Source organism: Eulemur rufifrons, chromosome 1 (genome assembly GCF_041146395.1).
Source record: "Eulemur rufifrons isolate Redbay chromosome 1, OSU_ERuf_1, whole genome shotgun sequence".
NCBI classification, from domain to species: Eukaryota; Metazoa; Chordata; class Mammalia; order Primates; family Lemuridae; genus Eulemur; species Eulemur rufifrons.
Window position 1 is genome coordinate 23178396 of NC_090983.1, and position 13678 is coordinate 23192073.

Here is a 13678-nt window from a genome sequence, read left to right on the forward strand (position 1 = left end):
ATGACCTTCTACTGCTGGACTGGGTGTCCCTCCTCCACAGTCCCCTAAAACACTTTTTCATGTCTCTTACTTAATTTATCACATATGCAATACACATCTGTTTATGCATCTGTCTCCTTCATTAAATTCTGAGCTCACTGAAAATAGGAAAAGTGTCTAATTCATCTTTTTTCTCCCTCCAGCTCCTAGAACAGTAGGAACACTTAGTAGGCATGTAACAGGTTTTTGTAATAGATGAGAATCTTTGATTATTCACACTTCCCCCTCAAGATGAATTTTTGAATTTTTTTTTAATCTTTCAAGGGTTATCATAAAGACAGATTGCAAACTAACCACAGCTTTTTAGATTCTCACTTGGAAATAAAAAGTTGACCAATAATTTTATAAAATGACAGTACTATGTATGAAAGCATTTTGAAGATGATATAACAGGAAAAATAAGTTCTTCAGAACAGAATAAAAAGAAAACTATATAAGATAATTTGAAAGCTTTTTGGTAGTTAATTTGCCACTTTTAGCAATGGTGTTGATTATGGATTATGCATAATACCCATTCAATGCTACGTACTCTATTTCTCATTTACTTGCTTTTTCAGAGACTTTTATCACAGGTGTATTTGCCGTATTTCTGTAGGTTAAAATTTGTGCTGCTCAAAACGAATCTTCAAAACAAAAACCAGAACAAACCAATTTTCCTGTTAGTAGGAATGTTATAACAGATATTGATGAAGCAGAGAGATAGTGACTTAATTGTTATATACATAATTTATATTAGTTCACCAATGTTTAGAGTTTTCTAAAAATATAATAGATATTCTGGCCTTATATATGGGTACCTTTTTACATCATTATATAATGATCTTAACTTCAGCTCCTTTTTCAGTTTTGAAAATTAAGAGTTTGGAAAAAATATATAACCTTTATTACCAGCCAAAGTAGTCAGTTCTAGAAATAATAGCTGTAGGAGGAATCTCAGCAATGCCCTGGAGCTATCTATCTTTGATGGGAGAAAAGGGAAAGAAAAAAATTCAAGTACATTGGAAGATGAAAGAAATAATACTTCTATAATAGTTCAAAATGAAATTCTAGGGACTGTACATTAGAATTCTGTGTACTTACATAATTCAATTTAAATGTTAATCTCAGTGTATTCTTTAGCTACCTGGGTCTCAATTTATTCATTTCCTTGAAGAGTATTTATTTATTTGTTATTGTTTGAGTTCGTTATTATGGCAGGTTAAAAACCTGTTTTTGTTTGCATGTTATGGCACCGCTATTTTAAAAGAGAGCGTCAAGATAAAGTGCAGTATGGTGAAACCAGTTAATTTGCTTTTTAAATAAATTCATGTTTAAAGATAAGTATGTTTTAAAGCCAGTCACAACCAAGGACGAGAATAATGTGATTATATAAAGTATCCATGAAAATAGCATTAAAGTATGTTAACTAATTTTCTGCCAAAATAAATCTTTAATGAGCATTAAGCATCAGGTTATCATATTATATTAAATTGCTCATATTTCCTTTTCTATTGATTTTGATTTTTACTTAAATGTAAGGGCTTTTGGAAGAAACCATACACATTAAAACAATTATAGTCATTAAAATATCAAGTTATTCATCAAGACATATAATCATGAATGATGCAAATGAATTGAAAGTATTAGAAATGAACTGTGTGTGTCTGAAAGTTATCCACAGAACCAGGGTAAAATTCCCTCTGCTGTGGACATGTTTCTTTGCATTCCACTTGGGTGGTAATTACAATTCATTTCTGTGTATCCATCAAGCAATAATCTTCTTGCTGGCTTGAAATCTATGGTGTTCCAAAAATTGTCTAATAATTCAGAATTTAACACAATCAGTATTTATTTTACTGATTCTTTAAAAAAAATGACTAATTTTTCTTTCCTTGTATTTTTGTTTTAAATTTGCATCTTCTGCAGGTGCATAGGCTCAAGTATTGAAGACTGCATCGGCCTCATGGATAGGTACTTGGTGTGCTTGCTTCCCATGTTCTTCCTCCGAGGCTCCATGTGTGAGCACTGGTGCATGTGTGTGCATGTCACTGTGGATGGAGAATGATGTTTTCTGTTCTGTAATTGCCTGCAGGTGTAACGGTCCCACTAGTCATGACTGCATTTACTACCCATGGACGGGCCATTCCACTTTACCACAACATGCTAGGTAACATCTACCATGTTTCCATTTTGTCGCTCAAATCCTTTCCCAGTTATCACAGATAAAAAGTACTAACCAGTTGGGTTAAGTTTGTAATATATTAAATTAGAGAGTTTTGAAAGAGGAAAAAAAACTTTCCTTTTCAAGCCATCTTTCTTCTTTTTCCTTCCTTCATTATGATTTCAGAGTCCTAATTAGTAATGCCATTGATTTTTAATTTTGTATAATTTAAACAAGATTTTGAATTATTAATATAAAACTTTAATAGAATATTTTTGTTCTTAATTCTATAGATGATTGCATGATTGCAAAAAGAAATATTTTTAAGGGAGGAATTTGCAAAAGTTGATCTATCTTTGTAAGATGTCTGTTATTTGATTCAATTTCTGATTTTACATTATTTTGAACTGGTTGGTATATTCTGTAGGTACATGAATTACCATAGACTAAAGGCAATATAGAACGTATTTTGTGCAGGTAAAAGTATAACTTGAAATTTAAGAACAAAACATATTACTCATTTTCACACAAATACCTATACACTAATGTTTATAGTGGTTTTATTCATAATCACCAAACACTAGAAACTACTCAAATGTCCTTCAGTGGTGGCACATACATGCATCATAACACTACTGAGCAATAAAAAGGAACAAGCTGCTGATACATCCAACAACATAGATGGGTCTCAAATATATTGCACTAAATGAAAGAAACCAGACTTAATACATACTGTACGATTCCATTCATATGGCATTCTGAAAAAGGCAAAACCATAGGGACAGGAAATTAATGTTGCCAGGGGGTGGAGTTTGGGGGATGAATTTGACTGCAGAAGAGCAGTTAATTTGAAGGAATAATGGAACTATTCTATATCTTGATCATAAGAATGGTTGCACAAATGCATATGTTTAACACAAATTGTAGAACTGTACATTTTACCATATATAAATTATACATCAATGAACCCAACTTATAAAACATCTCATAGAATACTTCCTAAATAGGAAAATAATAACTTTACAATATTATATAGATTTGTTTACTTGTGAAACAAATTAATTGTATGCTTTTGGAAGAGAGAAAGTAGTGGTATAATATAATTAGCAAAATGAGAATTTTGGATGAAATATTGCCTTTTAATCTAAACTTTTATATTAAAATATACATAGTGTAAAAGTACACAAAACATAATTGTAAACCTTAGTGAATTTCCCCAAATGAGACATTTGTGTAACCATTAGCCAGATCAAGAAAAAAAATACTAACAGAACCCCAAAAACCCCATTGTATGCCATTCCAATTGTAACCACTGTCCTAAATTTTAACACCATAGGCTAGGTTGCCTGGTTTTTAACTTTATATGAGTTTAGTCATGGGCCAGGTGTGATGGTGGCTCATACCTGTAATCCCAGCACTTTGGGAGGCCAAGGCAGAGGATCACTTGAGGCCAGGAGTTTGAGACCAGCCTGGGCAACATAGCACGACCCTGTCTCTGTAAAAGTTAAAACAAAAATTAGCCAGGCATGGTGGTAACTCCTATAGTTCCAGGTACTCTGGAGGCTGAGGTACGAGAATCACTTTTAGCCCCAGAGTTTAAGGTTGCAATGAGCCATGATCGCCACAGCACTTCAGCCTGAACAGAGCAAGACCCTCTCTCCATAAAAGAAAAAAAATGAAAAAATTAAGACATACAGTTTGTAGTCTGTGCATCTGGCTTCTTTTGCTAAATATATTTATGAGATTCATGTATGTCATTGAATTTAGTCTTAATTTCTTAATTCATATATTACTGCCTTTAAATATTTTTAAATGATCAAATAAGTGATATGCCATCTTAACAAATTGTTTTTTAATGAAATAGAGAAATTAAATTATAAAAAGGAAGTATGTGCTAGAGTTAATTGATTTATACAACAGTGGCACTTTGACACTTGGACAAAATCAAGATGAGTTAATATAGTTGTTTAGAGCAAGGTAAAAATTATGAAAAAAATGAGAGACAGAGAGTGATGATGAGAAAGCCTAAGGCGTATAGTGCAGTTTTATAAGCCAAGGTCTATTTTAGGCTGTTCCTATATTTATTAACGTGAAATACTTTTTCCCCCTTAAGATCTTTGTCAAGTCATTGCACTATCACTTTGAAGAGTTTTTTCACATTTGTTTTAATGATTTTCTTATAATAATTCCAATGGATTACTCAAAATAGTATGATGAAGTGTGCTGTTGCTGGAATCAGATTTTCTGAGTTCAAAGCCAGGCTCTACCATGTTTTGATGCGTGACCGTGGGTAAATTTCTTAAGTTATCTAAGCTGCACTTTCTTCATGTATAAAATGGGAATATTACTGTTGTTCATAAATTGATTGTAAAGATTGAACGCATTCTTAGAATACTGTTTGGCTTATAGAAGTCACTCAATAAATGCTATTATTTATTATTTCTCTATGTATCAAGATACATGATAACGGTAATATGTAAAATGAAAATTGTTATACCTCGTAAGATTGGTAAGAGGATTCAACGAGAGGATGCACAGGAGCCATCTTTAGTGTATGTTCATTGATGGTAGTTACTACTCTAATTGAAATATTGGCATAATAATTTCTGAAAATCTCATGAAATCAGTAATTTTTGTATCAGCAGGGCATTAAACCAATAGGTTAGTGACTATGGAATTCACATACCAAAATTTCTCAGAGTTTAAGCTTTTGAATTTTATATCAATCTTCCAAGTGCAATTCTTTCAAAGAATTGGTAGCAAATAGCTTATGGTTCCCTCCAGGAAACTCTTGATATCTTTAATTAATGCCTGTTTTAAACTTAAATATAAAGCAGTGTGACTCTGTTTTTCAATTATATTGACTTGTCAGAATTAATTGACTTGTGGGGGCTGCTTACAAGACAGTTTGAAATTTACATGAAGGATTTAGCCTGAATGTTTTAGAAAAGGGTTTTTGACCACAGAGCATTTTGACACAAATTGGGTGAGAAGAGAAAGTAACAAGTTATCTCCTTTTTCAGGTCCTTAATCTTGCAGTAAATGCTTGCCTCTCTGTGATGGGGTGGGTGTACATTTCACTGAAAGCAGAGGACTAGTCTAGTAATATTTTAAGTCATTTTCCATTTTAAATTTCATCATAGTTTTTTAAAACTTCTGTCAATTGATTAAAGTGAATCTTACATAATGGGAGGACAAAAACACAATTGCAAATAATTGTTTTGAGTTTCATAAACCATATTTTAACTGGGAGATTATCCAAATGCCTAGTTCTCTTTTAGTCACAGAAAATTACATTGAGCATGTCAATGTGGCCATTTCAAAATATTCAGAGTTCATACTCCCTACTGCCCCATTATGCCATATTCTGTTTCCTAAACCAGGAGGAAAAAAGATTGAAGACTTAAATGAAAACAGGTGATATGTTTCCAATCTTGATCAACTTTCATTTACTAAGCAATGTTATTCTTTCCCAAGCCTGCGATTTGTGAATTGGTTTTCCACACTCCATTTACCTTACAGGCTGCTGCTGGAATTTCTTCCAGAAAGATTGGATATGATAGAATAGAATTTTTTTTTTTTTTTTTTACCTTTAGTCTCCTGGAATATGTTACTTATAATTAAAATAATACTTGATATTTTAGAACTTCTCCCTACTTTCCTTATCTGAATTAAATGTCTTAAAAATAATATTTACCTTTAATAGTTTTCTTTTTACATCAAAAATCCTATAAAAATATGTTCAACAAGTTTTTATATTCTTTTTGGTATGTTATTTTAGCTCGCTCTGACGCTATTTTCATATAGATTCTTATAGAACAAAATGTTAGATTCTATTCTATTTTAGATTCTTTGTCAAATATATGTCCAAAGTTTTTTTGTTAATCCTGATCTCTTATTCCTAAAGGGCCTAAATTTGTTAATCTCAATAAACAAAGGCTCTATTGGCAAATTCATTTCTTTAGTTTAGTTAACAATAAAAAATGTAAACAATTTTTAGATTTGTGAGAGAAATTATTAAAACTACTAGATATATGTTCAAGCATTTTTATCTGTCTACTTGCTCAAATTCAACTATTCTAGGGGCTTCCTGGTATAAAATAAAGTAATTGAAACTCGGTTTAATTCTCTAAATTTCATATGGGCAGCAATTTGAAACATTTTATATTCTTGTCACATTTTAATGCGTGTGTCATACTTTATGGTATAGTGGTTATTACCTAAGAGGTCACATAACAGTTTATCCTTTACCAGTGTAACCCACGTGTGATCTGTGAGAGAGATGATGTGATACTCTTGGCAACACTTTCACAAATGGCACAATTTTTTTCTTTGTTTGTTTTGCCCCCAAGGAACTTAGTTCATAACTTATATCCAAATCAAATGGTCAAAATTACCCGTAGATGGTTACCTCAGATGAATGGCAGTTGTATTATGATCCCTAAGTCCAATAAATAAAAGTACACAGCTTTTTATTATAAATATATCTTCAGTCCACCATGTTCTGTATATTAAATTTACTTTTGAATTAAAGAGAGTTTGAAGAGGTGAAGGAGAGTGTGTGAATCTCTTCTTTTCCAGATGATTTTTATTCTACATTTCTCAGCAACCAAAAAATACCCAAATTATCAGAGAATTATGAGGGAAGAGTAAAACATCTCAGCTCAGTTATTAATTACTGTTCATATAGTTCAAGTAGTTACTTTAAACAAAAGTATTTAATACCGCATAGCAAAATGTACATGCATTGTTACCAAAGCTTTTAGAGATGTTAGAAATATTAATATTATATTCAAACTCACCAGCTGTAAAAATGTGACCAGAAGAATCCACATTTACGATTGAAAGTCAAAGGAAGTTTTGAAGAGCATTGACTTTATGACTGTAATAGAAAGTCTAAAGATAGCACTATTAAATTGGAGAGATGTTGATTATATTACTTAAGGGTAAAAGAAAAAAATTCAATGGGTAGAGTGAACTATCATAAATACTTATCTTTCATTCTTTCCCATGAGCATATTTTTATGACATAGAAATTCCAATGTTTTATAATTATTAATATCTGATTTGGAAAGATGTCAGGATTGCCTATGGTCTATTATCTCAAAATATCTTAAACATCATGAAATTAACTACTGACAATCTCATGTCTGTTATTAGAAATAAAAGCAAAAAAGAGGTAGATATTTCTGAAGCCATGGCTCCTTTCTTTAGACAGATATTTACAGATTTAAAAGTGCTTTCTATGTGCTATTCCCAAATTTGACTGCTGGCATTCTTTTCTTATAAAGTACAACCTAGAGGTATGCATATATCATCAGGATCTATAAAGTAAATATATAAACCCTTTGCAAACATTTCTGTAGATGGGACATAATAGAGATATATTTGATAGTATGTAAAGGAAGAGGAAAAGTAGCAGATACGACAAAATAACCAAGAAAATTCCTAATAAAATTACCTTATACTTTCCAAAGGACTAAGAAGTAAATATGTTAAACAAATTATATAGGTAGGCAAAAAAAAAAAGATGGCAACTGAAAAAACTTAACCTGGCCCCTTACTAACGTCTGACACAAAAGTTATCAGTAAAGTATTGAGTGCTAAGGCAATGCTTTCTCATCTTGTCATTGCCCAAATGCTATTAATTGAACAACTTCAAATGAATATGCTATAAAATTATTAGGTTTATCAAATGTAGCATATATCTTTGATTATATGCCTACCTACTCCTGGTGTTCAATTATTAAAAGTATGCTTAATTTATGTGTAAACTGATTTCAGTTCTCCATAGGAAAAAAAAGGCAGAATAGTTGTCTAACTGTGAATGTACTGAAGTAAACTTGGACAATGTGAATTAGTGAATTAGTGAATTAGTATCTATGCTATCATAGTTTGGCCCCAAACCTATTTTGAAGTTCAAAATATTGGCCTGTATTATATATGTGATAGCTAAAATGGTAGTAATTAAAAAAAAACAAACCTTGTGATTAGGAAAAGTGAAGGGACCACTCAATTGCTATTTTTCTATTCCTGTGTAATTACATTACCACAAATTTAGCAGCTTAAAAAAACAAAACAAAATATAGTTCTATAGGCAAAAGCACAGGCTGGCATGGCTGGATTCTTTCCTTAGTGTTTCATCGGGCTGAAATCAAGGTGCTATCTGGGCTGTGTTCTCATCTAGAACTTGGAGTCCTCTACCAATTTTGTTTAGATTGTCGACAGAATCAAGTTCTTTGTGGTTGTAGAATTGAGGTTCCCAATTTATTGCTGATTCTTGGCCCAGATTGTGCTCAGCTCCTTGTAGCCATGTGCATTCTTTGTCATGAACCTCCCCACTCCGTCTTCAAAGCCAAGGGCAATGTGGCAATGCTTCAGACCCCTCTCATACTTTGAATCTCTTAGTTTTTACCTCTCTGATCTTCAGACCCACATTTGAAGGCTCATGTGATTAGGTCAGGTCCATGCAGATGTATATATATAAGGTGTATATATAGGCCAGTAGCTGTAATCATGGAGCCATCTTCAATTTCTACCTATGACATGTCCTACTATGGTGACTTAAGCATATAACATTTGCAAAGGTGCCCTTCTTATTTTTTTTTTATTGTTATGCAGGGAACTTAATTATTTTCTGTGTCCCATGCAACTTTGCCATATAAAAGTACCTTTATGTCTGAGAGATAAATCTGTCATACTGTCTTCAAATAATTTATCCCAGTCTTCCCTCCAAAGACCCTGCAGCAAGCAATAAGGTATTATCTTAGAACTACAACCAGGGTGTTATTTGTACATTTATATAGTATAAGGTAAAGTCTCTATGTCCACCTTGGCTCCAGGTGATCAATACTTCATTAGCGAGCAGTGATACCTTAGTGATATACCTTAGTGGTATAATTCTGACTAAGGCACTCCCAGGTTAACACCACTTTTTTGGTCTTTTCCTTAAGTCATCAGACTAGTGAGTCTTACCTAAGATTGCTCTAGACCTGCACTGTACAACATGGTAACCACTAGCCACGTGTGGTCACTGAGCACTGCCAGTACAGTTAAAACAAATTGAGATTCTCTGTAATTGCAAAAAATACAATTTTTGAAGATACAATATGAAAAAGAAAGTGTTAAATACCTCATTGATAATTTCTAATATTGATTACATGTTAAAATGTAAAGACTATGAATATATTGGATAAATAAATAAAATTTTGTAATTAATTTCATCTTCTTAAATATGTTTACTAGACTATTTTAAATTACTTATCTTGCACTATGTATCTGTCAGACAACACTGCTGTAGCCCAGTCACTGTGAAACTTTGATTGAATATTCAATTTTGGTAATACACACAATAAGAACAGTGGAAGGAATGCTTTTGCATATTCACAGAAGGGTGTTTATTTCATCACCTTCAATCAATTATAGATGGATGAGTCAGACAGACCCAAGGACAAAACACCTGTTTGCCTGAACCCATTGCACGTACCTGCATCTTTCTGTGTGCACACAGACAGTATAAATTTCTACAAGAGAAGACTAAATTATGATAATATGGGTCTGCATTTAGAATTCCCAGTTTCACCTACTTTTAAAATTGAAAATTACTCAAAGAGTTGGGATTATATTGTGCAGACCCTCTTAAAATTATGTTTTATAGCCAATATTTCTATTAAAATGTTGTTTCAATTTTTGTGTGTCACAAATGAACAATACTTAAGCAGAAAGATTGCTTAAGTCAAAGTTTCTGTTTTTATGCCTGCCATTTATTCAGAAAATATTCAAAATTACCTCCTCACATAATTCAAGCATATGTTGTATTAGACCCTATGTAAGTATCTTTTTTTTTAAAGTTTTCTATTTAACTAAAGGAATCTAATTAACTGGGACCCCCTTCTGTGATGTGGTTATATAAAATGATGTGTAGATATTAACTCAAATTGCTCTCTTCATGCTTTTTCTTATTACCTCAGCACATTCCCTAACTAATCATTCTTTCATAAACATACAATTATTTTTCTATACTATGTATATAGGCAGGAGCTAATTAACAGGGAGTACTTTGATTTATCAACAAAATTCCCTCACAGGGATTTCATTTTCTGCTATATCCACCCTCACACCCAAAGTGGTATAATTTCATTGTAATTTCACAATGAGTCAGTACTAAAGAATGAATGACAAGGAAAGGGAAACCCACCTCTAATAAACTCTAAATTCTTATATCCATTGTAATTTTTATAGCATTCTGTTCCTCTGCTCAGAGTAAAGCATTCCATATGCTTGAGTCATTTATGGAATAATTATAGTTACTTTTAGTAGAGCAAAAATAAAACAACAACAAAAACCTTTTACCATAAAAAATTTACTTGTTGAGGGGAAAATATTCTTTGTTTTTAAATGAATAAAGCAAAGTTTATTTCCAAAGCGACTTTATTAAACCTCTGGACCCCAGATCCTAAAGCTCAAATCCCAAGTTCAAATCCCAAGTTCCCAGAGTGGATAGCTACATTGCTCTACATAGAGGAAAGAAAAAAACAAGGGAAAACCAAAACACCAGTTTTATTTCTTTCCCAGAGTAGTGATGCTTTTTACAAAATTTTATCATATTTATCTAGGAGCTTGTTTTTATTACTCTTTAAAAAAATCAAAGTTAGGTGTGGTTACACACTCCTACAGTCCCAGTTACTCCTGAGGCTGAGGTGGGAGGATCCCTAGAGCCCCAAGAGTTCAAGATTATAATGAGCTGTGATTATACCACTGTAATGAAGCCTAGGTGATAGAGCAAGACCCTGTCTCTTGAAAAAAAATCAGACTATCATATTTAATATTTATGACAAGCATATAAAAATTGTTATCACTATTGTCATTTACAAATGTTGAAACAGACTCAGAGTAATTCAGCAATTTACAAAAAAAAAATAAAAAATAGCTAGTTTCAGAGCAAAGATTGGAACTCAGGCATGTCTGATTCTAGAGATCACATTTCCTCTTTTCTACCAAGTTGGTTTCCAAGTAGTAGTAGAACAGTTAAGAGGTATTCTTAGCATGAAGATGATTGAATATTTTATAGCCTACTTAAACAATTTCACTCATTATCTTTCCCTTAGTTCTAACTTTTACCTATTAAGCCTACCTCTAATACATAGGATTTTATAATGCTGTACTCACACAGGGTATTTTATTATAGAGCAATACTTTCTATAATCTAAGCATGTACTCCTCTAATTGCAACATAATGTAAATTTTTTAATATTCTAAATATATCAGTGACTAACATAAAACATACATGAATAAGCAGAGGCACAGTTTTTTTTTAATCTTTTCTAAAGTGAGAGTTATTTATAAATTTGCAGATTTGAAAAAAAAAAATTGTTGTGGTTCCATTTGAGAAGAGCTTCCACCAGACCTGTCACTAATTCTATTAATGCTGCCATCTCTAGACTCCCTCATCTAAGGTATGAGTAAAAATTCAAATTGCGTGGACACTGAAGTAACATAAAAGACAATGTAGTCCCAGGCTGTGGCAGGCACTTCCTTTTCCTCACTAGCTCATACTGTAGGATTTGGGGGATGGAGCAAAACTGATCAGATGTACTAATGCGTTTAGGTAGTAGAATATGAATCCTAGATTGTATATCATTTGGCTCTGGTTGATGAAGTAAAAAGCGATTTCTCCTACAAAAAATTCTTCCCACTGTTGATACAGTCACATATAATATTTTATGTTTTTAAAAGAAGAAAACAAACAAACAAAAAAAACCCTCTTCCATACATAATAATACTATTTAACAATATCCAGGGGTAAATACTCCTTATATTTACTACATATCAAGCATTAGCTAAGGTACTGAAAGGGAATGGAGATAAAAATTAACATAATCCCTAATATCATGAAATTTATAGTATAGTGAAAGAGAAAAAGATTATTCAATATCAGCTTATATTACTTGTATTATTCATTATAAGGAAAATTGTAAATGGATTGTGTGGTGTAGGGGTGGTAAAAAAAGAAAAATACAACAGATGACACCTGGTTTTTGACCAGAGTAACTGATTAAAAGGTGATGTCATAAATTGAGATGGAGAAGACTCAAAAGAAAGTGTAACAAATTTTATGAAGAAAATAAAATTTCTGTTAGGGTCATGATAAATTTGAGGTGCTTATTTGATATTTTAGTGAAGATTTTGCATAGGCAGATAAATGTAATACTCTGGAGCTTAAGAGAGGGGTCTGAGTCATCTGTCATGTTTCAATCCATAACATTAGATGAGAGTCTACAGCAGAAGGTATAGATGGAAATGAAAGCTGAGTGAGATGGGTGGGTAACCTGGGACCTTGGGGTCATATGTGGCCTTCTGGATCCTTGAGTGTAGTCTTTTGACTGAATCCAAATTTTGTGAAGTTTGCATTTGGTTAGGGGTCCACACTTGGGGATCTGGAGGACCACATGTGGCCGTGAGGCCACAGGTTCCCCACCCCTGGAAGAAGGCTGGAGTATAGTAAAAGAAATTGAGACAGAGTGGGTGAAGGTAGGAGGAAACCAGGTAAGGGCAAAGTCCTAGAAGCCACATGAAGGAAGTGTTCTAGAAGGAGTGTTAGCCCATGTGTAATGCTAATAGGAAAGCAAGTATTGAGGATCATGTGTGATAAGGTGGAGTTTAAAGGTGTTTCTATTGGAGTAGTGGAAATAAAATGGGTTAAAACTAAAATGGGTTAAGAAGAAAAGGCAGAACTGGAGACAGCTGGTACATAGAAAGCTACCCAAGGTGTTTGCTACAAGGAAAGGAAAACATGAAATCAAGGGGTAATGATTTTGGTAACATGTTTGTAAGCTGATGGGAATGATTCAAAAGAAAGAAAATTCAAATTTCAGAAGATAAGGAACAACTGCTGGCAAAATTTTCTATAGTCATCAGAAGGGATGGAATTCTCAGTGTGCAGTGGAGAAGTTGGTCATGAAAAAGAATAGAGATCATGTATCCATTGTATCTAGAAGGAATTTAAAGCCCGTAAGTAAAGATGTAAGTAGATAGTGAATTTGATGATGAGAAGATGGGAAAGTCACCACTTATCTTCTTTAAATGAAACGTAAAATGAGCTCATCATTTTAGACTAGAGTTGGGGAGGTAATATTGGAAATTCAAAGAAAGAAAAGATTTTAAGTAGTTCATTGAAGACAGATAACATCCAAGAAGTACAGTGGTATAGCTAGGCAGTGCTGAGGGTCCACTTGATGTGTAGTCATAAATTAAAATGATCTCAGTAAGTATTGTGTTTTATTCAACCATGTTATGATTGTTTAAATGTAGACATGGGTACTTGGAAATTTGAGTGTACCCATGATTGAAGTTTTGCTAGATGATTGGAGGTAGAGGCCAGTGAGTTAGGATATATGATATATATGTTATAAATTATAGTAAAGAATCATAAGAACTAATTGAGTAATGAGGGAAGTTGGCAAATAAGGGAGGCTAATAGGGCAATGATCTGAATATTCC

The 13678-nt window shown here is 32.8% G+C and overlaps 1 protein-coding gene across 1 annotated transcript in view; it reads left to right on the plus strand.

Annotated features, from left to right (window-relative positions):
- The window catches only part of ERBB4 (erb-b2 receptor tyrosine kinase 4), a 665849-nt gene that overhangs the window by 417653 nt on the left and 234518 nt on the right, over positions 1-13678 (plus strand). Inside the window, exon 16 of the mRNA XM_069474179.1 lies at positions 1945-1989. Within this exon, the coding sequence (XP_069330280.1) occupies positions 1945-1989 (45 nt within the window). The remainder of the gene's footprint in view (positions 1-1944; positions 1990-13678) is intronic.